General features: G+C 40.5%; 1 protein-coding gene across 1 annotated transcript in view; it reads left to right on the top strand.

Moving 5' to 3' along the window:
* agmo (alkylglycerol monooxygenase) overlaps positions 1-14,977 on the top strand; it is a 55,713-nt gene extending 40,736 nt beyond the window's left edge. Inside the window, exon 13 of the mRNA XM_073484816.1 lies at positions 14,378-14,977. Within this exon, the coding sequence (XP_073340917.1) occupies positions 14,378-14,458 (81 nt within the window). The 3' untranslated portion in view covers positions 14,459-14,977. The remainder of the gene's footprint in view (positions 1-14,377) is intronic.
* The last annotated feature ends 10,998 nt before the right edge of the window (positions 14,978-25,975 follow it).

Raw genomic sequence — 25,975 nt, 5'->3', positions numbered from 1 at the left:
GCTGATGAGATTTGCACGTGAGCGCTGAATCGCCGCTTTTTTATTGTCCTCTGACTCCACATCTGCTCCGCTCAGGTGTTCAAAAGACAACTCGAGGCCTTTCCCACCTTTTTCTTTTTCCCACCATAAAGCGGAATAAAAACCAAATGAATTATAATGTCTGATACGAAGAGCATATCCAATCAGCTTCAGAGCATTAAAAAAAAAAAAAAAAAAAGGAGTCTTGATTTATGCTGCACATGCTGCACGGCTGTGTCACTTCGACAGCACTGTAAGTTTTATGCAGCCGTCTCCTTAAACGAATCATTAGGCCTCATTTCAAGTCGCAGTACATCAGTTTGAGCCGAATAAATGTCTTGCTTGCAGGTGGGGCTCGTTGAAAAACCTCACAATTTACTTGAATTGGTTCCTGACGTATTTGTACCCTTTGCTCAGAACTACAGCAAAGAAAGAAAAAAAAAAACCCACCCTGAAACTTTAAGGTACTTTAATGATATATGAGTCTGACGCGTGAGGTGAACGGCCAGCTCTTTGTTGCAGGGGGGGGGGGCGTGTTTTGAAGTCGGGCCAATCAATTAACAGTCACTTGAAATGGAGGAGGGGAAATTCACATTTAATTGTATTCAGGCTCATGCGACTGTACAGTTGGGAAAAGGAGGGGGACTACAAAAAAAAAAAAAACTACAAAAACTAGGTCAGTTTGTGGTCCTTCAAACCCAGTGGTGTGATATACTGCACCCTTAAAGCTCACAGTGGTATTTATAGTGGCTCTGGAGATTTCCCTTGTAAAGCTGCAGGCTTGACCTGTAAACCAGGGCTGCCTCTCGCTCCCAGCCGCCCACTCGCCGCCCAAAAACCCTCGTCTGTGAAGAGCTCGCCGGTTCAGAGGAGGCTGGTGACTGTGTGTGTGTGTGTGTGAATGAGCAGGGGGAGGGTTGTGTGAGGTTATAGCTGTCTGTGGAGAGAGCATCGTGTGTGTGTTTGTGTGCTGTCGACCTATATCAGCATCTGTATGTGTGTGTAGAGGTTTGGAAGTTGTTTGTGTCATCAGGGAGAGCTGAATGCACTGATTCTAGCTTTTTGATGCAGATAGGTCGGATAATTTCCTGTTATAACATACACATATATGATAATCACACATTTTTGATAAGGATCAGATAAGTTGGTTATTGAAGAACTGTGAACGAGACTTACTGTATATATGAACGGGTCATTTTACAGATAAAAAATAAACTTGTCAGTGCAGATATGTGTGTAATGTGGGATAACAATTAAACTTTTATCACTATATTTCGCAACTTTTTTGACCTTCACAGCAATTTACTTCCACACACAGCACAGCTGACTGTACCAAATATATAATGCTGATCAACACGACATTGTTTGGCTGTAAAAACCCACTTTAAAAAGTAAAAAGGACTCAATGTATGAAGCACTTTTCCAGTCTGCTGACTGCTCAAAGTGCTCTACAACATACAGTATGCCATTCATGCTCTACCGCCTGAGCCAAAGCTGCATTTAGCAATAGTCATAGTTTGCACCAGCTGACTAGTCAGCTCATTTAACCAGAGAGCCTGCAGACTGTGTTAATATGCTACTATTAGCCACACTCGAGCGTCTTTTATAGGATGGCACTCAGCAGACAACATTAGTGCTCCTCGTAATGATTATTGTGGCAGTCATTTCCTCCATTCAGCTTTTGTTAAAGCTGCTGCAAGCAATATTTTTTCTTATTAACACAAGTGTTGAGCAGCTCTATATCCCAACAGTAACCGTTTTCTGCTATCCCTGCACACTTTATCCAATCAGGACAGAGAACTCCATAAAGAGGCGGTCCTGTCTGTTCGCTGCTATTTCCAGGCGATTACCGCTTCACGTTCATGACCTTTTTTAAGATATTTTGAGTTGTGTACTGAGATTGTCCCAAATGTTCCCGACAGTGTTCACACCCGGAGAAATCCTGAATTTTACTCAAGGTAACGGTGCGTTTCATTCGGTTGCCTGACGCTTGAACTTCCAGGAGAGAGTCAGTGAGTGAGGAAGGAAGTGGGCAAACAAGACTAAACATAACACGAATAACACTGTAATACATACCTCAAATGAAGACAACAACTCCCATGATCCCACACTGCTGATCCCCAACAACTTGACTTCAGAAAGGTAGTTTTATCACAGGGCTGCATTATAACGTCTGCTGTTATTTGGTCCACCCTCCTGTCTGTGTGTGCAGAAAAACACTTTCTGTGTGCTGAGTTTGGACTGTAATGATGTAACACATGGTCGTATTATTACCGAGTGGGCCCTGAAGGCACAGAGACATGCTGAGAAGCAGAACTGAGACTCCGTACATCCCAGAGTAATTAAGCCGCTCGTCTCTCAGAGCGGCCACTAACTGCTGGTGAAGTCGCAGTAATTTAAGACGAGAGGTCGTAAAAATACACCTGTCTCTCTTCACGAGGTCTCCTGTCTGCTAGAAGCCATTTGAGATCAAACTTTCCAGCAGAAACAAAACTTTACTCGTGGTCCTTTTTGTATTTTCCAATCCTTGGTTTTCAGTTTTTCCTTTTTGTAGTTATGGAACTGAGCAAAAAATCACTAAGATTATAAAAAGCTTAAGAGGTTTTTAGGGTTGTCTACTTTGCTTCAATTTTACAACATGACTGAGATGTGTCCTCAGTAAGAGTTCATGAAAGTGATATATTGGCTTGTGCAAGTTTGACACTTGAGAAAGGAAATCTAAATCTACGTAATCCAGCCCAATCCAAAATATTAAAAAATCATCTAAATAGTTTTCACACCCGGGTGGATTTTCCATCTTTTCATCTCGGTGCTGATAGTGTTTTCCAATCTCCAAAGAGCCTTTTACTGTCGAGCTCGCAGAGGAAAGATAAATGCTCCATGGCCAAAAAGAAGAGGTCAGAACAATATTATGAAGTTCATGTCACACACAAAGGCTCGGCCTCGGCACAGACCGGCTTTATCTTCAACACATCACCTGACTTGTCTGCAAAAATTTCAAACCTCACCCCCTCTTTCCCGGTCAGATAAGACCGCAACCGGCGAGAGGTCGGCGTTATCTGCGAGTGTCGTTTCCATCCGCCAAATCTCAGGTGCGAGAGGTCAGCGGCCCCTTTTTCCTTTTTTTCTTTTTGAAGCAGGAATGTGTGGTAGCAAGAAGCAGCGCTGAGGTTAACAGGATTGTTTGGAGCAGTGGAAACTCGGTGAGCATGACATCATCTGAGAGCTCGCAGGAATGGAAAGGGAAAGGAAATCTCCTCCCAGGGAGAAAATGGAGGGATTTGAAAGAGAAATGCTGGGTAGGACTGTTCCGTTGGAGTAAACAGCGGGGTGGTCGACCGTACACAGTGTGAAATATTATCACTCAATGTGCAGGGGATCGTGCCCGTCAAAGAGTAACCGCTTGGTTTATGTTGTCAAACCACTTGCCAGGTAAAGCTATGGAAATCTAACAGCGATTGGCCCCTTGGGGGTTCTCATGCAGTATTTAGTTTGGCTTTTGTAGGGTGAGTTTCTGCGGCCAACATCGACTTTCTTTTGAATTTGTCTTCCTATTTGTGCTTTAATTCATGGGTGAAACACAACAGTCATCCAGTTTATGATGCAGCCTCAGAGCCAGCATGTGAACCTGATTGAACCTGACGATAGCTGCTCTGGTATTCTTCTCTGCTCCCTCACATAAAGCTGATTTCACAGAAGTGTAACCCCAATTTCCAAAGACGTCGGCTCGCAAATTCAAAACATAACAAATGATAAAAGACTTTCATAAAGTTCAAATATAAATAACTCAAAGAGTTTTACCGAGAAAACCTGTCAGAGTAGTTCTGAACGAAGGCTTAGCATATTAATTTAGCAATCTTTATAGGAGCGCGAGCTTTCATCACTCTCCACGCAGTTTATTAACCTCTCTCTCCGCCACGCTCATTGGCTTACTGGCTAACAATCACACGTCTGATATTGTAGTAAAATCACATTCTTCATGGTCCTTTTTTCACAATAGCCTGAGCTACAGTATCTTGAACCGAAGTGAGCTGGAAAGTGTCTCCAGCTGCCAGGATCTGTGAGCAGTTGGGGGTTACACGTTTTTTGGATGGACTTTAGATCTAAGATTGCAAAATTGGGAATAGCCACTGTCACAGATGGATCCAGAGTGAGCTGATTCCCTGCTGTACTGCTGCAAAGCTCCACCGGTTTAATATTTTCTACACTGACATATTTGTTGAGAGAGGAGAGGGATGCATCGATCAGACCTTAGATCTACTGATGCATGATTTAATCTCAGGGTATTGGCCGATAAGGAGTGTTGCTGTCCGAGCCTCAAGCCTGAGATCGTCCGACCCTTCTCCACATGTCGAGGAGTCCCTGAGCAGGACACTGAACCCCAATTGCCTCCATTGTTTAGACCACTGCTAATGATGTGAATGAAAGGCAAAGTTTAAAGCACTTTGAGCTAAAGTTCCTCTATAAATGCTGTCCATTTACTAGGAGTGTCTAGATTTTGTTACTCTTCGCACCCTCCTACGCGTGGATGTCCGAAGGAAAAAAACACTTCAAAGACAACACAGCTAGACGATCAACTGACCAGTACGGGAGGTAACTCGCTCTGGAAATGAGATTTTTGGTGGATATTATTTGAACTTGCCACTCTAACCTACAAAAAGCCACCAGGATGAACTCCATCGTTTTAAAGAAGAATTTGAAAATGTAAATGAATGTTGTCAGGGCATAAAACAAAGGATCTGTCAATCTTTACAAATCGTTACAACAAAACAAAAATGTTAAAATCAAAATTCAGTTGATGTAGATTCAGAAAATAGCGACACCCCTACCATTTAACATTTAATAGCAGATCTGATTCATTTTTTGGGGAAATTACTAAAAAAATAACATTTAACTTTGAGCAGTCACGTCACCCAACCTTTAATGAAGTCCGTAAATTATGGCAAGAGCTTCTGGATCTAAATGAAGCCAATACAGAAGTGCCTTCAACCTGCATGTCCACTGGTTTCAAAAAGAAGTCTGATTGTATGTAAGCTTATGAGAAAATGCCCCTACTTCTCACTTGATTTATTACCTCAGTAAACAGTTTATGGCCTCAGGCTCTAGTTTCAAGTCTTCTTCAACATGGCAGGGTGTTAATTTAATAAATTATGGTCCCAATTAGAGTAAAATAGATGATAAAGCAGGGTATACTTTAGGTTGTGGCTGCCTTGTGATTGACGAGTCACTACTATGGCGTGTCCTCGGGTTCTCTGTCAGATCCAATCAGGATTTCCTCCCCAGCTCCACCCCGTCCTCCAAATGTGGTCCAAGCAACAACTGTAAAGCCAAACATGCGGCTTCAAAGCAGTTGGGTGACCTCACGGTGGGTTTACACTTGATTCTCTCTGATACTCGTCCGGCGTATCGATTGTGTTCTGGCACTGATACTGATACCCTTTGAGATACCGTCAGCTGCTCCAGGGCACAGAAATTCTAGACTTTTGTTTGGCCATCTCTGCCGTTTAAAACATATCTTCAAACCACATTTCTAAGGTTCACTTCACTGTTCAAGCAACGGACTCCACAAAGTTGCACAAGCGTCCGCAATTACGTATTTTTGGCTGGCTCAGCTTCTGAAACGTCTCCGTCTTACAGCGCACTCGTCTCCGAGTTGATGATTGCTTTGTTGGTCTGTGGTCCCCCACCCCAACTCAATCACTTCCTCTTCCTCCTCCTTGTAAAAACACACCAGAAAATCAGACAGCGAACATGTTTTTAAAGGCAATAAGAACAAGAAAGCAAGTAGAAAGTGGAGACTTTGTTAGTGACAGGAGCGTGCAGGCGGAGAGAAGATGGCACGTGGGTTGTTGATCCTGCTAAGCGCTCTACCTGACTGCTCAGGAGCTCGACTTCTGATCCTCCCAAAGCTTTGAGTTTTTTTAAGGCATCTGAAGCGATCTGTCGTAGGAACCTCTCTTATATATGACACAGACCTTCAGCTGCTCCCAGGCACAGAAATCATTTTATTTGTGAAGCAATAGAAAGAGCTCCTGAGGTAACATCCTCCAAACTGCCTCGTGGCCTCGCTTCTTGTTGGCCTCTTGTTGGTCATATCCTGTGAACCTTATATTCTACCTGACAGCTCGAGACCTTATTCTGCCTCTCCGAGCTTTTTCCTCTCAGAGGTCCCGACCTGCCTCTCAGAACAGACGTCCTTTTTTATCTTGAAGCAGCGTCTCAGTTTCTGTCTGCCGCCTTTTTCAGTGGCTGTGTCTGCCTGCTCAGCCTTGTGCCTGAGTTATTATCTTTGGAGCTAGTTTTTTGGCCTTTTAATTTGTTTATCTGATCCTGTTTCAGACTTTGCGTTTCATTGTCTTAGTCAAATAAACTTTAATTGGGCAGCAGATCTTCATTTGGTGCGTTTGTTGTTGTGCTAACACCTTGGACCTTTTTTCTCATTGATGAGCTGATTACTGCCTTGTGTTGCATTACTAATTGGAGACTTTGATTACTGCCTCTTGTGGATTTTCCTGCCCACGTGGCAGGAAAACACAGAATGGCTTCAAGAACAGTTGGCTTCAAACTCCACAGTAGGAATGTTTAACTAAAACAGAGGCTGTTGTGATTTTTATTAAAGTTAGTGGGTTGGTGGAGGAGTCGTGGTAAAGATACACCTCATTTATCTGTATCTTCTTCTCCATGTAAACACAAAAAGGGACATTTTTCCTTGAAAACTTCTCAAACAATCGTAGCTGCAGATTAATTTCATAGTTGACAACTAATTGGTTAAATGATCGGTGTCCCCTCTTCCTTGTCATGTGCCCTCTTCACCAGTGTTGGGGGTGGCACAGTACAAAAGTAACACATTACAGTAATATATTACTTCAAGCAGTATAGGAGCAATATAATAGGTTTCTTGTAGGATTTTGGGGGAAATATTATTCTGGTAACAAGTAAACAACATGAAATCAAGACCCACCGGATCGCTTGCAATTCGTGTAAGCTCAGAACAATATAAATGTTTTAACTTTTGTCAATATAGAAGTTTAATGCCTGATTACATCGGTTAGATTCTCTACAATTCAGTCGCTCAGTTAATTTAACAGAAACCAGAAGGACCGAAGAATAACTTCCTTCTTCGGACAAAAATGTAACTTCTTCCGACAGAAAAAAAATTCTAATCTTCATCCTGTCTGGTGTTTTTGGTTATGTTTGTGTTCGTTATGTTGCTGCCAACAACATTTTCTGTTTAGTTTTCACACCAGGCCAGCGCTCCCGGCTTGGATCAGACAGAGCTTCATTTTCTGCAGTGAGAGGCGTCTTTTTCACGTTTCCTGAACGCAGCTGAACGCGGAACAGAAGAGAAATAATGATAGTAAAAGGTCTTATATTTATATTTATCTATAGTAGCGGAACAATGTTACCCTCTTACACTGTATATTGGCCAGCCGTTTGGTGAAAGTAACGCAAATGTTGTGTAATGAAACTGCAAAGAAACTTTAAATGATTTTAATTTTATCTTAGAAGTAACTTGCCCAACACTGCTCTTGGCATTGTGGCCCTCCTGGGAGCTGAAGTTAATGATGAGGTGAAGATTTCTCTTATCGAGGCTGAGACTGTGCCGGACTCCTGCGCTCTGAAGTGAATTTAACAGATATGAAGGGATACTCTCAGGGATTTGTCTCGTGTTTTTCAATGTGGCATGACGGTCTGGATATGTCACTGTTGACCTGACATGTGACCTCAGTGGACACATGCTAAACGAGAATAAACCCCAGATGTGAAAAAGGAAAACATCTAAACAACCGTATCGTTTCTAAACCGGCGTATCATCAGACCACTTTGTGTTTTGTTACACTTTCACCGTACAGCCACTGCCGTTTCACATGTGTTTTGCCTGGCTGCAGTGTGTGTGTGTGTGTGTGTGTGTGTGTGTGTGTGTGTGTGTGTGTGTGTGTGCATGCGTGGGAGTGTGACGGTGATATTTCTCATGGCTGTGCTACAGATCCATTGCTGCACCGACTCTCTGGTGGGACATTAACCTGCTCAGCGTATCCTTCCTGAGTCTGCTCGAACAAGCCGAGCACAGAGACGGTATATGTGCTCATAACGAACAGACAGGAAGTCCTCTGTGTGTGTAGGTGTTGATATATGTGTGCATGTCATGTTCTCGCATCCTTTTACTCGTCTTCCAAACTTAAACCTTTTTATTTTTACTGATTTTTCCTGAAAAATATAACAGTTTTTATCCCAAACTTGAACTCTGTTCCCGTACATGAAAAATCTTTGTTGATTTCCTCACGATATGTTTCTGAAAACGGAAAGTTAAAGGAAAAACACAAGAAAAATGACTACATAAGATGTTGAGGGATGAAACTGTATTAACAGGCATTTTTTGGGGTTTATTTTCTCCAATTTATCAACGTCCGGACGCGGCGAACTCCACCCACACGGGCTCCGCGGCCAGCCTAAAACAAAAACGCTCAGAAGTATTTTCCGACACAGTTCAGTCCAGGTCTGGTGGACTGTAGGCAGCCATATGGAGAGCGAGCTCTGGAAACATCCCATTACAGGTCATATATCACACGGCTGACAGCAGCCATTCTGCCTTGTTTTCATTTCAATCACGAGCGCAGCTGCGTTGGAGAACAGCGAGGAGCTCTGCCAGGTTAACCCGCTGGAGGCTGGGAGACAGTCGCCACGGGCAACCAAATCCACCCCGAGGTGTTTAACGTATCTGCTGGATGGTTAGTATCGATCAACAGCTCACAGAGCGACTCAGTGTAGAGCCGACCAGCGCTGCTCTCCAGAGAGCTTTCGTGTCGGAGCTGCAGATGGCCGCTATTGACCGTGTTTTCAGGACTTTTATGGCTGATTGATAATATTGTTGAACAGTGATGACACCATATTTCATCAATAAAGGGACACTTTTCAGATGAAGCAGCTATTTAAACTAATATTCAGCCATGTTTAATTTGGGATCTGAATACTACAGTGTTGTTCCTGAGAGGCTGCAGGTCTTGTAATTCTCATTGAACGTCTAAATTGAACGTTCATTTCAAAAAACGGAAATATAATTTTGTTATTATCAGGAGAGACTTCAGAAATAAGATCTAAAGTGTAATGTAGAACACAGATTTAGGCTACAAACTTAATTAATTATCCAAAAGTATAATATGTTCTAAGAATTCTGTATTAAAATGAAAATATCCCAAATGTTTCCAACAATGCTGAAGAAATCCACAAGTTTATGTTAAGGGTGCGTTTCATCAGGTTGCCGCCACAACTTCCTTGATAGGGAAGTCGGCGAATTAAACAAAATTTAAGGTGACTAAAACCTGAAAACATGACCTCATTCTGCCACACACAGGTGCTGCTCATGCTGCCACTGTGTTCATTAACACCTGAAAACAGAGTTCGGTTTCATTTCTCTGCAAACATCTTTTATTTTGACAGCGAGCCTCCTGCACATACTGTACGCTTAAACTTTTGACGCCAAGTGGGTTTTTATCAGAGGGGCCAGCACACCTGACGTCGAAACTTAAGTCCTTCAGTGAAGTTTGCTGTGTAAATCCGTCTGCTCCAGTACACTCCGGTTGTAGCGCATTCAACTTTTTTCCTTCATAATGCAGCAAACCTAAAACATAATTGAAACATCACGTCGGGTCTTTTTGTGCAAGACAAACCTGCACTCCCTGTTAGAATAAATGTTATCTCATACAGTCACTGTATAGACCGTCAGCACCAGATGCTTCAGACTGAGTAGAGCACAAACATCCACATTAATATAATCACTCTCAGCACAGATGGAGCAAAGGTGCAGCTGACTAGCTAACTGAAGCTACCTGAACACATGCCGGACTGAATGAATCCACACAGACTTCACTTCTGGTGAAACTGAGAGCAGTTTCATTTTCGGTCCATGAGAGGGACACGCGACAGTCCAGTTAAATTGGCAATATACAAGTTTTTTGCTTTATGAATTAATGTTGATTGCACTATTGAATAATGACACCATCAGCATTCAGACTGGTTCCCTGTAAATCTCACCTCCATCATGCTGCTCTGTCAAAACCTCCAGGGATCATGAAGTCACACTGGCACCATTTCTCTCTGCTTTCATGACTCAATCAGACTAAATGAATGAATAAACTCACATTTTCGTCCTGTGTTGTTGGTAGTCGTGACTCTGAGGAAAAGAGAAACAACCCAGCTGTCTTTGTGACCGCTGTGCAAACAATAATACCACCTCGAAATACTATGGGGGCTTTGTCTGTTTCCACTTTAATCTACAAGATATCCAAGAACCACCTAGACAGTAAACTGTGGCAGGTGTGCATATCCTGCTCTTTTATGTTGCAGTATAAATACTTGCTTTTTATCTTTGCTTATATTTTTTCTACTTCCTGTGTTTATTGTTAGGCTAATTCCACAAATGTGAAAACCTTCTTGGCAATTGATTTAATTCTTGTTTTTTGGCACTAAGCTAATAATAATATGCATGTTGCTCGATTTAACGCTTACACTCAATGAAATTAATTAGATTTATGCGAACATACCTGGACCCTCACCACTATTGGGACAAAAACATTTAAAGTTTTGGTCCAAGTTTGGTGACAGAGGACAGTTACATCCACTCTGGACATTTCTGTGCCTCACAATTTGCCAATACAGACATCAATGTGACATTTACGGAGGAAGGCCGACAGATAAAACTTCCTTTAAGTAGACAGACCTGCAGTTTATGTTTTCCTTCTTATAACACCTCATCTTAAACACTGATGACATGACATCCAGGAGCTTTACCAGACTGTAGCTGATATTGCAGATATTGTTGAAAGTGAGAATTTTATTTATTTCAATCGTCTAGTACTGATGTATGATGATGTATGATTCGTCTCAGAAATCCTACCGATCCTGTTGAACTTTGAGCAGAATGTGAATTCATTGATTTAAACCCGGAGCAGTTTGGTACAGAGAAAGAGAGAAAGAGTCGTCAGAGACGCAGAGAAAACCTACAGAAACCACATGTGTTTGCAGCTTTTTGTATTACTGCTCTTAACAAAGTACCTTCTGCCGGAAAACAAAGTGAGTGTGAGCGGATTTGCTGAGATCTCTACTTTGGGAGCCGCTGCCGTCTGGCCGTAGTGCTTATTTGTAGACGATCAAACCCGCTTCCTTCCACTTTGTAATCTGTCCCACATGGATTTCCTACAGAGTCCATTAAAAATGTAGCACAGAGGGGCGAACGGGGGAGAGATGGGAACAGAGCAGTCGAATAGGTGCCCTTCCTTTTCCCTCGACATGCGGCTTTGATACAAACTTCTGTCATGTTTCGGTCTGTTTGAGTGAGATGTGATTTGCGAGGTTCTGCCAAGCTTCTCGATCCCAATCCGTCTCTGAGATGGACACGAAGCGACCTCGTCTATTTGTAATCCATCTGTTTTCCCTTCGTGGAGTTTGGACTTTCAGCCGTCATGTTTAAACTGTATTAATTGGATTTACCAGGTTGTGACGTAGAAGCAAAATGTCAGTGTGACCTTTATTCTTCATTTGCTTTTTTATTCATTTAATACAGATTTTTCCCCTAAACAACCTTTATTTTTATTCCGATAAGTGAACACATGACGATGTAAAATGGATGAGATTTCCATTTATGATGACGTCTCCTGTGTCTTTATAATCTTTGAATCTATTCAGAGAAAGTATTCACATCCTTTACTTTAAGTGAAAGAAGCAACACTTCACTTTTAAAATATGCTATTGAAAATCTCCTGCTTTGAAAATATTGTTTAAATAAAATTATGTATTATTTGCAAAACAAAGCCGACTTTGAAGTACTCGCGGCAGAAATATGTCTATCGCTGGATTGTTAATGATGTGGTTGAGGTGGAGCATATTTTTTTTAAATAACTGATTACTATAAGATTTGCAATTTGCATCATATTGTATCAGTTTTTCCTAAAATTTGAGTGTAAAATCTTTTAATTTTTTAAATGTAAATTGAGTCACTAGAGTTTCCACTAAAGCACAGTACTGGACTCTGGAGTAAAATGTACTGAGACGGGTTCTCTCGAGTGTTTTCGTTCACAGATCGATCTGCCTTGTGTGGCTCAGATGATATAGGCAGCATCTGTGTATGTAGAAGCCTATACGGGCCTGTTGTGATGGAAAGGTTGTGTTAAATAAATAAACAAGCGACACAGTGTGCAAGATGCTTTTAGTTAAGGTGCCCTCTGACTCAGGTGTCAGGTGTACAGAGGTATCTTTTCATTTGTTTAAACCACACAGTCATAACCAGCTTCAGTTACCTGTGCTTGATGGGCAGAACAAATTGAAGTGTGTTTTTAAAGATTACCAGCAACGAGCAAAAAATGATATACTATATCAGAGTAATTGATTTTTGTTCATTGTTATTTTCTGAATGTGTGAGGAGTAACAGAAGTGAGGAGAAGAAAAGTTTTCAGATACTTCACTTAAATAAAAGTAACGTTAAAACACTGTAAAAGTACTTCATTATAATTAAAAGTCCTGCATTAATGTTTGACCCTAACCCTGTTTAAAGTTTTAAAAGTAAAAGTGGTCTTATTATCGTCTTACTCTTATGGTCTTAGTCTTATTATTAGATATTATTATATTGTCTGTACTGATGTTGGAGCTGTGGGAGTGGAGCTGATTTTAACTGCTTTATATGCTGTTGAATGCATCATTTTTTATAAACACATAAATCTTTATGAGCAATCTTAATCTAAAAAGTAACTAATAGCTGTAGCTGTAACAGGACACAGGTTGCATACCAGTAAAAAGTACTAATAAGTACACAGGATGTGTGTAACCGTACTTGGTTACATTTTCATGATTTGTTTGGTTGATATGAAATTTAAAGCTCCAGATTTGTAAATGATATTTGGACGGAGAGAAAAGGGGAAAGCACGAGCATGTTTCGAATCTCTTGACGTTCTTATTAAATCGTTTCTCCTCCTTCGCTTCGTCTATCGTGATGCTTTTATTGTCTCTCGGCGGGGAGGCAGTTTTCAGGTAGTGAGAGGCAGAGAGAGGTCTGAGTTATACTTCCCCTCTCTATCCCTCTCTCTCCCTCTCTCTCTCTGAGGAAAACAGCTGCCGTGTCCGCGAGGAAACGTTGCTTTTTTTCCCATCATGCCGTTTTGCCTGTGATGGACAGCGGTCTGGTTTTGGCTCGGGTTGCGATGTAGGATGCAGTTTATGGGCCAGAACGCAGCGAGGGGCGGAGGTGAGGGCCCAGTTTCTCCCCCTCCCCTCTCTGAGCAGCGAGGTCGGCCATGACGGTGACCCTCGTGACCTCGTCGTCTGAGCGTCGGGGGAGACGACCTGCTGCTTAACCTCTGAGCCCACTTTCTACATCAACCTCGCTGTTTTCTTTCAATTAGCGGTTCACTTTCGGTGTTTGTCTTTCTGTTCGCTGGTCGTAAATGTTACCTGTCACACTCTTTACGTCCCGTTTTTCTTTCTTTTTGTCCTGGTCCTTTTTTATTTTAGGACAAGCCAGTTTGATTTTAATCTGTGTTACAATTTAGTTGCTGCTGTTTTCCAGAGGACGGTAGAACGAGTTCATACTGACATGTCGACTCACATTAAAAGCTATTCAATTGAGGAGGACGAGTATCCAGACTTCAGGCAGGGTCAGCCTTATTAAATGATAGTAAACTCGAATAATTATAGAAAAATAAATCGATAAAATTAATGATGAAATGGTTAAAAAAAAATATGCAACGAAAAAGTTAAGTTCACGTTTCAAAGGCTAGTTTGATGTAGCTGTATTTTTGCTTATTTTAATAATCAATTCGTTGTCATTTTCTTATGCAAAAATGCCAGAAACATACTTGTTCAAGCATTCAAAATATGAATATTTGCCTGTATCATAGTCTGCTATGATCATAAACTAAAGATAATTGCATTTCGGCTGTTTTAAGTGATTTAAATGTGTCAAAATAATTAATATATGTATTTTTTTCTTGCTATTTTCTGATATTTTATACACAAAACAATCATTTGGCAGATTAATTGATGATGAAGATAATCTTGCAGGCAGACATCTGAATTTGAATGAAAAATATGTTTCCAAAAAAGATTGAAAATTCAATATATCAAACTTTATTTCATGTTTTCTTTCAAACTCAAGCTGTCGCCTCATGAACACTTTCACAAACCAGCATCAACCTCTCGTGGCTGTCATCAGTTTTTGACACTTAAGTGGAGTGAAGCTTTGTGTCTTCACCTCAGATCAATCAGTTTATCTTCTGAGTCTCTTCAATGTGTCACAGCCGTCATTTTTGAATGGGAATATATACTTTGACGCCTCTGATCTTCACCCCGTCTGTGTGTCTGTGTTGTCCAGGCCTTTGTCTCCCTCTCTCTGCTGTACTGGGGTCTGCAGAGCGTCTCACAGCTGCTCAGCATCAAGAAGAAAACCGTCTGAGTCGACACGAGGCGACGCAGACCGAATATTATCTTTATCAAGTCATGATTATTGACATAATTCCTTTTTTTAAACACATTTTAATAACCTTAAACACTCTTAATGTGTCACACCTAATGTGTCATCTGTGTGTGTCAGCCATCAAACTTCTGCTGATTCACTCTTTACTTTGTATGTTTGACTAAAGTCTGTTTATAACTGAAGATTTGTCTTGTAAATTAGCCATAAAATGCTGAAGTTGCTCAGGTTTTATCAAAAAAATACATTTCTTCTGATGGATGTATCTGTTTTTAAACAAACTCTTGTACTTATGTGTAAAATAACACTGTTTCTAACAGAGATGCTGCACTGCTAATCAACTTAATAATCAATTCTGATGTTTATATTTCTTTTAATACTTTCTCAATGCAACATATACCTCTTATAAAACAAATGCTGCTCCTGTTAATCTGACTTGCACAACACTGTACAGTATATTGCTTTTCTCACTGCAATAAAACATTTGTAATTTTTGCTCTACATGTCTCCATTTTTCATTTTCTAACACTGCTTCTGAAAAAAACAAAACAAAATGAATCCCTGGAGGATGTGCAGCGTGTCAGAACCTCCAGATTTTGTGTGGGAGTGACAAACAGTCCACAGCAGATGGTGCTGTTATCTCCTGTCAGGGGTCTCCTTTGAATCAACGTCTTGTTTACAAGTGACACCTGTGTTCAACAAAACCTGCACGTCAATGCGTCTGAGAGACGTTAAGATATTTAGTAAAGTACTGAAGTGCAGCGAAAAATAACAGATCACGTATCAAAGGAAACAACTGCAAGAACAAGAACATCAGAGTTTGGTGAAGTGAGGTTTAAAAAGTGCTCTACATAAAGCTAAACATTCAATATAAATGATACATATTTTGATATGAAAGTAAGTCTACACACAAAAATATATTTTTACAAAAAAGTAACCAAAAGTCATACTTGAGTGAAAGTAAAGATGTGGTGTTAAAAAGTCACCTATACGAATATTATCTGATATTATCTGGCAATAAGTGTACATTTCTGTACATACTGTACTGTATACCAATGGTTTTCAAACTTGTTGTTCCCAAGACATACCAAAGTCTCTGTCTGAGCTCTGTGAGATACCAGATGTGCTCCTAAGTGGTTTCTTTTTAATGTTTCTAGAGTTTTGACACATATAGGGAAAACTGCATTATCATAGCATACACCTTGGTCCTGGAATAATCTCATGAAGAGATCTGAAATTAGACACATTTATATCTACTGATGATTATAAGAGCATCATTAAGAATGTGTTGTTGTTTTGAATACCTGCTCTCCTGTTTTACTGTGAGTCTTTCATATCGTGTTTTATATGTTGCATTTTATTATGTTGTGACTTCGATGTGGCTGCTAGCTTAGCCAGGTCTTTCTTGTAAAAAAAAAGATGTCTTGATCTCACTGGGACTTCCTGATAGAATAAATAATAAAAAATAAAGAATACAATTTGACAAACAGCTTTATTACCTGTGAAATAGTTGTTAACGAAATGATTCAAGAATTTATTTGAAATAATCAGTAACACACATTTATAAACCAGACACGTCATGAAATTACAATTAAGGTGAACTGCTCAGACAAGACGTCCATTTTCCTCCTTATCTTCCTTCACACCAGCTGTCATCAGTGTCTGATGTGCCACAATCTGAATAAAACAGTTACGTGAACAGTGAAATATTGATGTTCCCTGGAGGGTTTTCAAAGGATTATTTTAGGATATAGAATTTGAACTAATTCTTTTTTTTTGTTGAATAGTTGTATATTGGATTAAAACAGTGTCGTTGTAACAAAATCTCATCTGCTGTATACTTTTGGTCAACTGATTATTGACCTGACTGATTATCAGATCTGATACTCAGCATTTGTCTGATTATCTGAATGACTCTTCTTTTATTTATTTATTTTTTAATCTGATTCAGATAAATTAATTTAAAAAATACGCTGGCTACAGCATGCAATCTGTAACCAGTAACTCAAGGTATCAAGTAAATATAGTGGAGTGGAAGTATAAAGTAACAGAAAATGGAAATACTTTAAGTGTTTGAGGAAATCTACTTAGTTACATTCCATCACTGGACTTTTAATATGAGTGGCGATACAAAAAAAACTCCTCATTAAGCGCACCAGACACGTCACAGTCTTAATAATACGACTGAAAAAACATCTCTGTCGCACAAAACGACATAATAAGTAACTGTGTGGTGATTTACAGTAAATATACTGAAGAAGACTTGAAGGAAATATTAGGAAACTGCTAATTATAAACACGTTCTTATCATCTCGATGCTAAATTACATTACTTCCACTCTGAAGCGGTGTGTATACGTTCCCATCTGAAATATTTATATCAGTGTGAAGTCGTGAAGCGATCATTATGAAAACATCACGGATTGCAGATTATGTAAATGACGGGGGGATTGTGTGAGAAGTGGAGGAGTGGAGGCAGCTGTGTGAGTATTCATGATGTGTCGTATTAACAGGTCTACAGATGGCATCGCTCCACTGTACATATGTGCAGAGCGCTCGTGGTGGAGTTCGCTGAAACACCACACAGCGTATTAAATGTATTCACCTAACAGATGCAGATAACATCTGTCTGCAGAATGAGTACCATTAAAAATAAGGAAAATACCACAAACACAAAGCAGGATCCTGTGTGTCGGAAACATAAAGAGGAGCTCAGTGTGCAGTTCATCATGACAGCGGTACAATCACATGATCACCGTCAGACCATCATGGGGCGTTTAAAATCTACTAAAACCTGCAGGTGGAGGGCAGAAAGCTGCTGCTGCTCTCTGTGGCTTCACACTGTTCAGGTCTCAGTCAGTGATGTCACTGATTTCCACCTGCTGTGACATCACTGATTAGGCTGTGGATAGAAATGTGCAATCCAGAGGAACTCCCGAGTTAATCACAGAAAACAGCAGAGGTCAGACCGTCTCTGCTGTCCAAACCGATGAGAACTTTGAAAACTAGTTCTGTCTTTCGGATGCGTTTTCATTCGGGTCGGGAATCTCTGCGCCTCACTATTTGAGTCTGAGCGTCACGCTGCGATTATAAAACAATTTATGATGTCTGCACAAGATAAAGGTTTCTCGCTGTGCTATTTTTAAAGCAGCATATTTGTAATGATCCATAATTCATACGAACAGATGAATCTTTACTCATGAACAGACATCCTCACTTAAACTGAAGAAGTAGCCTGGCTCAGATTATAAACACTTACTTTTCACCATCCAGTTGTTTCGGCATTAGGAGACAAAATTACCCAAAATGTCATTTAACACCTCTAAGCTGTGACTCTCATGACTGAAATGAATAGTACGTTTTTCTTCTTCTGCATTCAGCCACAGTAGCAGCGCTTGCTCATGTCATTAGCTGTTCCTGCTAACGAACAGACAGAAGCTGTTTGCCTGGTGACAGTCAAAGCTTCCAGCTCAGTGTTTGTCTTTCTGTTCGCTGGTCGTAAATGATTCCTCTCACACTTTTTACATCCCGCTTTCTTTCTTTTTGTCACAGTCCTTTTTATGTTACGAGTTACAACAGTCCAGTTCATACATTTGACTGTCAACTGACATTAAAAGCAGGTAAAGTAAGGAGGATGACTATCGAGTATCCAAACCATGAGGTTGTTAGCGGCTCCTAAAGGCAGGGTCCGCCCTATCAGCCTGATTCTCGTCATGGTTTCTCGTCAAAGCAGAGCAGAAGCAGAAATCTGCTCAGTGTGATTCAGCGATGATTTAACCTTTACTCACAGTTTGGAGAATCAGTAGAGTAGCAAGTTAATTTATCAAAACAAGATTGAAAAACTAAACATGAAACTAAATTGTTGATCACTTTCATGTGTGTGGTTGTGGTTAGTGTGTTCATACAATAACGAAAACTAAAATCAACAACAACAAAGAAGGATACAGGAAGAATATACATATAACTGCAAAATACTTCCTTAAATCCATTCATGTTTTGCCAAATATCCCCACATCCAGTAAATCCTACAGACCTGTTACTGTTGTCGAGCTCCACACTCACAAATGTATTTTGCTCATTACTCCTTCAGTTGGATAGTTTGAGACAAGAAGGCTGTTTTCACATTTACCTGCCGAGGAGGGAAAGTTTGTCTTTAAGGTCTTATCTTTTCTTGAAACTTGAAGCCTCAGAGACGTATTTTGTTGACGAGTTAAACTATTGTCCTTCTGTGCAACTTTATTCTGAAGCCAAACTGAAGTTAGTAAAATCAAATGTATATTTAGTTTTTTTAGTATGAAATTCCTTCAGTGTGTCAGATCAGAGCTGTGATGATGCTACAGTAACACAACACTTTTGAGTTTTGTCTTAAAAAGCCTACATTTAAAAGAAAAGCTACTTAATATGTGCAACTCAAACTGTCCAGGTCTCATATTATCATATAATATAATGTGCAGTTAACTCTAATGTTTCATGTCAGTATCTACAGTCTGTTCAGTGTAACATGACACTATTAACTGCGATGTGCTATAGTCTCTATCCTCGGTGCTGCCGTGCTCTCTGCTTTTTTAATGATCCGTCGGGTTATTGAAGCGATCCACCAGCGGGACGAGAAGCTGACATATTGATCCCGGTGTAGAAGGATATGGCCTTCACCTTTACATGAAATCCTTCTAATAGGCAGTGAGGGAATTCTGCCCGCGGTCCGGCTTAATGGAACGAGGAAATGTCGCTCAAGAAAAGCGATCAATGAGACAGTCGATGAGAATTAGATTTGGCTCTAATGTAAGAGGAAGCAGAAACAAACCAACAGTCATTTCATCCTCGGCACAGTCACGGCTGCTTTTTGAAAAAAAAAAAACAGACTGAATTATTTGTGGTATAAATCAAAATGGTTGAGTTTGTCAGCATTTCATTAATAATCAGACTGATGGAGATGGAATACTCGATCATATCTTAATGAATTATTGATGATAATACTCAGATAAACATAAAATACATGTCAGAAAACATTTTATCTCCACATTTCCTCTAATTACAGCTGTGATACTCGGGACACTCAGCCCCAAGCTAATGTGTTCCTACTGGGGACGACTTTCAGCTGTGGATTGATACTCATGTGCTATATTTCCACCAGGTGTGTGTGTGGGATTCAAGATGTGTGTTCACGGTGATTAAGGAAAAATGTCAGCTACCACTGAGGCTCACTGATGTATTTACAGACCTGCAAGCAACATGACTCCAAAGGGTGGCAGTGACTTTTCCCTGTAGCATCACTATCAGGTCAAAGCTCTCACATATCCTGTGACATACATCAATATCTCAACTTTCACCGGATGGATTGACACACAGGTTTCTACAGACACTCATAGATCCAAGAGGATGACTCTGATGATTCCCTGACTTTCTCTTCCAGCGTCACCATGAGGTTTATTTGTAGTTTTGAGTAAAAAGTCTCTGGATGGCCGTGAAATATGGTACACAGTCCATCGCTGGTTGGGTTTATTGGGTGATTTTTGTGATTTTGCTGAGCTCACCTCGGTCTGCCTCCAATGAAGGACCATAAATCCAACTAGAGTTTTTGATTGTTGGAACAGTGGAAAGACAAAACAAGACAGTTTTGGTGAGTTTCACTCAAGTTTAAATGATTGAATTTTGTTTTAGCTTGTATTTTTTTGGTAGGAGAGAATTCAGATGGTCTTCAGTTGTATTCTTCTATTTAATAATGAAAATGGGTGCTATCATTTTTCCTTTCTGGACATTTTATGAGTGTATTTTGCATATTTACACTCACACACACCTGCATAAATTCATTGTCAATCACTGGTTGTTGAGCTGAAGGTCAGTTTGGTAACCCCCTTCAGTTTTTCTCCTGCGCCATCATCAGGTCACTTAATGTTTGGCGCAAAATAGAAAAAGAGTTAACATGCTAACATGCTGAACTAAGATTGAGAATATTTTAAAAATTATGATGAGATAGATAGATAGATAGATAGATAGATAGATAGATAGATAGATAGATAGATAGATAGATAGATAGATAGATATCATAGCAGCGGGTACATTCAAGTACAATACAATCAAAATACAAGGGAAAATATAGAAACAATAAGAAACAATAACATGGATGTAAACTCTTGGTTCTGTTAATAGTTGTAGGACAATGAAGCTCTGCGACACAGAGGAATGAGCTGTCAGGCTTTGGATACACAGACAGTAGGATCGTCAAATAAATACACAAACGTCAAAAAAACCCACAAAACATTCAATAATTAATGAATGGAACCGATTCATTGTCAGCAAATGGAAACATAAATGAAACATTCCTCTCCTGTCTTCTCTCTCCGTCGGTCGGAGGAATGCAGCCTCCTCGGCTGCTCAGCTCGAGATGTGAATGAAGATAATGGCATGCCAGTTCGATATCATCACAGCACTTGTGTTAGCGAAAAAATGTGTTCTGCTCACTGGGTCGAGGAGGAATCACATCAGCAGTGGTCAGGAAAAGCTGTGAACGCCCGAATGCACCAGACAACTCCACTAACATCACCTCTGATGTGCTGCCGACTGCTCCTGTACCTGAGGACTGTTCTTCTCCTCGTTAACACACCTGCTATCAGTGCAGATACGTTCTGATGAGATTCAAACAGGTGACGGTGAGTCTGCAGGGCATGTGTGATGGATATTATAGCAAAATAAAATGTCAAATTCACCTCCAGACATATTCATATAAAAATACTCGAATAAGAATTTGTTTCTGATTGTTTTGGGGGTTTTCTTTAACAAAAAAAAATCTATGGATGTACAAATATGTTTTTTCTTGCTGATAATTTTGTCGGAGAAGACTGATACCACTCTCATGTTTGTACAATTAATATGAAGCTATTTCCAGGAAATTGTTAGCTGTAGCTTAGCATAAAGACTAGAAGCAGGAGAACACAGCCCACCAAGTCTGTCTCAAGTTAACGAAAAATCCACCTACCAGCACCTCTGAAACTCTGAAAAAAGTGCGTTTTACCTTGTTTGTTTAACCCATTCATGCTAAAATAAGCTAAGCTAACCAGCTAATCTACATATTTAGCCTACAGAAATGAGAGTGCATAGATTGAATCTAACTCAACAAATAAGAGTCTTTAACCTTTTTATTACTAATGTTGATAAACAGCTAATTTATTCACACTTATTGTTTTATTTAGCTGTAGAGCTGTAATATAACTTCTGGTTAACACTGACAGCTGTCCAGTCTGTGGACGAGGAGGATATTCTGCACCATCTTTGGCCCGATCCGAGGGTAAATCCAAGTATCTTCCCTCTGGACTTGCAGACTGAGCCATTGCAGACTTGAGTTGCATGTCCTGTGACGTTTTCACTGTGAACACTTCAAATCTAAGAGTTCATGAGACTGCAAGCCCCTGATAGAAAGGCCTAAACACTGCAATAATAAATTGCATTTTGATTACAGCCTATACAACATATTTCATGTCATGATGTGGTTGAAAATTATTTCTGGCCTACATGATTCAAGTAATGTTATAATAAAGTAATTCTTCCACACATTCAAAATAAGTTCATCGTTTTGCACTGCACTTGCAGACTTCCCTCGAGCGAGTTTGCAAAGTCCACCAGTCAGCGAGAGCAGTGAAGTCCAGGCATGTCAGACGTGCCTTAAACAAGAGCACATACAGCCGCCACATAATGACAGTAAAATTAAAGTATGAGTACATCAGCACATCAGTCCCGCCCACACTGTTTGATTGACAGGTGATCTCTGTGACGAGCCGTTCAGAAACAGTGCAGCAGCGAGCGTTCGCCGGCAAAGACAGAAACAATAAAAAAGACATTTGCCGACTTAGTTATTTGTCGACAGTCAATGTGTCGTTATCTTTGTGCAAACATTAAAACTTCACACATGAGCTGAAACATCTCATTTGTGTCTGCGGCTCCTTCTCTTCTCTTTTCCTCGTTACGTGGCAGATGGTAAAACGAACAAATGTGATTTGCTCCCTCGGTGCCACAGAACGTTCCAGTGACTCACGCTCTGATAATATAGTTCGAACGCTCTGCACCAACTGTCTGCAGAGGGACGGAGGGGAGTCACACTGCACACACACACACACACACACACACACACACACACACACACGCATGACCGCACAAACATTGTCACGTACATACATGCAGCATGTTGTATCATTATACAGTATTTCTATGCTGTCTATCACCTGGTGGACTGTGTTGGCCTGTAAGCTCGACCGTCTGAAGCAGAGGATGATGATGATGAAGTCTATCACCTGAAAAATGGGACATCTCCCATCAAGGACACAACAGATAGCTCAATTTTCAGACTTTTGGAGATCTGTCATGGTTTGGGGTTTTTGGTCAGTTGCTTCCTGTTTTATTTTGTAGATTACATCCTCGTGTTGTGTTGTACTGCCCACTTCCTGTCTTTGTGTGCTTTCCCGCCCTTTTTCGGTGCACACCTGTGTGTCATTTGTTGGCCGTTGTGTATTTAAGTCTGTGTTTTCACCTTGTGTTCCTGTGCCTGTTCCCCGGTCCTCATGTGTCCTCAGTGTTCCCACTTTGATCTCCGTGACTTCTGGTTTGTCTCCAGATTTGTAATTCTCTTTTGTTGTTTTGTTCCTTGGACTTCTTGGCCTTTTGTTATTTGCATTTTTGGCTTTTGGATTGATATCAGCTCATCATTAAAAGCTTGCTTTCATTTCATTTGCAAGTGGAGGCGAGAGACTGCAGCGCTGAGAAAACAGAAAAACACATTCAGCAGCTTTAATCAATACAATTTTTAAATTCTGGTGCAGTTGTGGGTGTTGCACGATCACATCTCAAAAATATCAACAAAGCATTTTAAATTTGCTGCCGCTCTGATTCACACTTCTGATAAAGAACACAAAGATGAAATAAATTACCAGGGAATTCAGTGATGGCAAAAGAGAATTTTACATTCAATAAAAGCAAAAAAATACATTGGAATAGGAACAAATTAACTAATGAAGGGGCACGGATTAATAAATACATAATATTAGCTGATAATTATGTCTTTTCAATATTGTTGGTTGTTATTTAGACCTGTCCAGCGAGCCAAAATAACAGACAAAACATGATTTCTTCCGCCTTGCAAACTGATGAATGAAAGAAAAACTAGAAAGAGAACACAGACATGTGATGTACAGATGTGATGTACAGATGTGATGTTTATGCTGCAGCAGACGAGATCAAATAAATATCATTTCAGTTTAATATTTAATATTTAAAAAGTGCACTGACTTAATTCAAATGTTTATCAGCCTAATCAAAGCCACATGGGATAAATTATGCTTCCAGTGTTGAGCAAATCAAATCAATTGTGTTCTGCAGTTCATGTGTAAACACACGTGCCGAGTAAAAAAAAGGCTACTTTATGTTCATCTGCAGTCTGGACCGAACCCCTTCTCAATGATTAGTACCCCTCTAACATACCGAGACATTTCCTGAAAATGGCAGATGCCCACAGGCTAATATTTAGCGTGTGTGCATCACTGTCAGTCGTTCTTCTCTCTTAATGCTCTTCTGCTTGTGCCTGGGGATGTAAACCCAGAGAGGGAGACCCAGCTGTCTGTTACCTAGCATCAGCGTGGCCTCAGCCCCACGGAGAGGAAGACCCCGGGTCGGCCCGTATAGACGCGCAGGACAGGACCTTACATAATGGGTCTCATTATGATACATGGTGTGCTGCTCGACACTCCACACTCAGGCTGCTATTTATAGCACAGAGGGCCAGAAGTGGGGTAGAATTGATATATGCGCTTCAGTCTGCTGTCACAGTTTAGGGGGGTGGGGTGTCGCGGTGGTGACGGAGCTGCCAGCTCTCTTCTGATTTGATCGGGTCTCAGAAGTTGTAATGTTGATTTGCATAGTAGTATATTTCTTCTACAACCATCTGCTCTCAGCAGAGGCTTCAGGCTGTAACATATACTGTAATCATCGGTGCATTAGTATCAGCTGAGTGTGTAACGCTGAGGGAGCCAACACTGTACGACAGGCCTGTTCAACTACATTGTGCCAGGGGCTGGACTTTTACAATCGCTGTGTCTGGCCTGTGAAGCTAGGATTTTAAAGGTATTAAAACAATGTACTTTTTTTTTGTTGATTAGCTTTCACAAAAAGAAACATTACATAAATAAAAGTACAGGATTTAATCTTCAGAGTAGGTTTTCAGTTTGATTCTCGTTAATTCCCCCAGTATTTTTGTGCTTAACAACAGACATTACTAATGGGCTGATTAGCCGGCTAATAAAATGATCCCAGTGTGGGAACGAGGCTGTTAAATGGCCGCATTTTTCCCATGGTCCACCAGCTGAATAGATCTGCAGTACGAAGTTTTACCTCAAACTTTGACACAATGTATTAATCATGCTCTGAAGTTATAATCTCTGACATCTAAATTGTAAAATTCACGCTATTGGTTAGCTACAAGTGTAAACCCACTGTGACACCACCCATTGGTTTGTGGACTACCGTTTCTGCAGCCTTGAGCCGTCGCCATCTTGGTTTTTTGAAGCCAAAAGTGACCATATTTGGACCAGAGGGTGGCCCTGCAGAGGATACCCTGATTGGATCTGACTGAGAACCTGTGGTCGTAGCGACTCTTCAATCATAAGGTAGCCACATCCTAAATCATACTCTGCTTTATCGTCTGTTTACCCTAAATGGGACCATAATTCACATAAATGAACATCACGCTGTGTCGAAGAAAACTAGAGATTGAGACCAGAAACTCATTAGGAAACTGTTTACTGAGGTAACAGATCACGTGAGAAATATGGTCATTTTCTCATAGGCTTACATACAACCAGACTTTTTTTTGTCACCCCTTGCTCGCCATTAGAAAGAATGCAGGTTTTAGACACTTCCACATTTGCACCTGGGAGCTCCATCCAGATTTTTAACAGTCAGTTGTGAGCATTAGTAGCAATTAACCACTGAGGCTGAACAGAGGAACATTTTATCAATCGAAAATTCAAAGACAAAGACGTCTTTAAAGTACCTTCTGATCCAACACTGATGAGTCTCACGACACATCAATTACTGATTCATTCACCAAAGTAATCAGACATGTTTCCACCTGCCCGGCTCTGTAAAGTAGGACTGCATGATTTTCTCCAGTAACAAAAAATATTTACTTCAGTCCATATTGCCTTTACTCAGACAGTACAAACAATATGACCATTAGCTGCTAATGGACACGCTATTCTGTCCATTTATGAATGGAGACTGCTTTCACAATTTCCAGTCCAGCGTTGACAAATATCTTTTTCCATCTCCAGCCTCCAGCAGCTATTAAGAGCCTGTGATCCTCGCAGAAAACACACAGCCTGCAGATGATAAAATAATTAACCAAACTGTCAGGTTAACATATTATTCCAGAGTTCAGCTTGACCACAAATCTGCTGAGGCCTCCAAATGATGCTTTTAACTCCGCCGCCGCTCGACTCTTAATGTTAGTATACGA

This window comes from Pagrus major, chromosome 17 (genome assembly GCF_040436345.1).
Source record: "Pagrus major chromosome 17, Pma_NU_1.0".
Taxonomy (NCBI): domain Eukaryota; kingdom Metazoa; phylum Chordata; class Actinopteri; order Spariformes; family Sparidae; genus Pagrus; species Pagrus major.
Note: the sequence above shows the minus strand (reverse complement) of the source record. Positions and strands in the feature narration are given on the sequence as shown.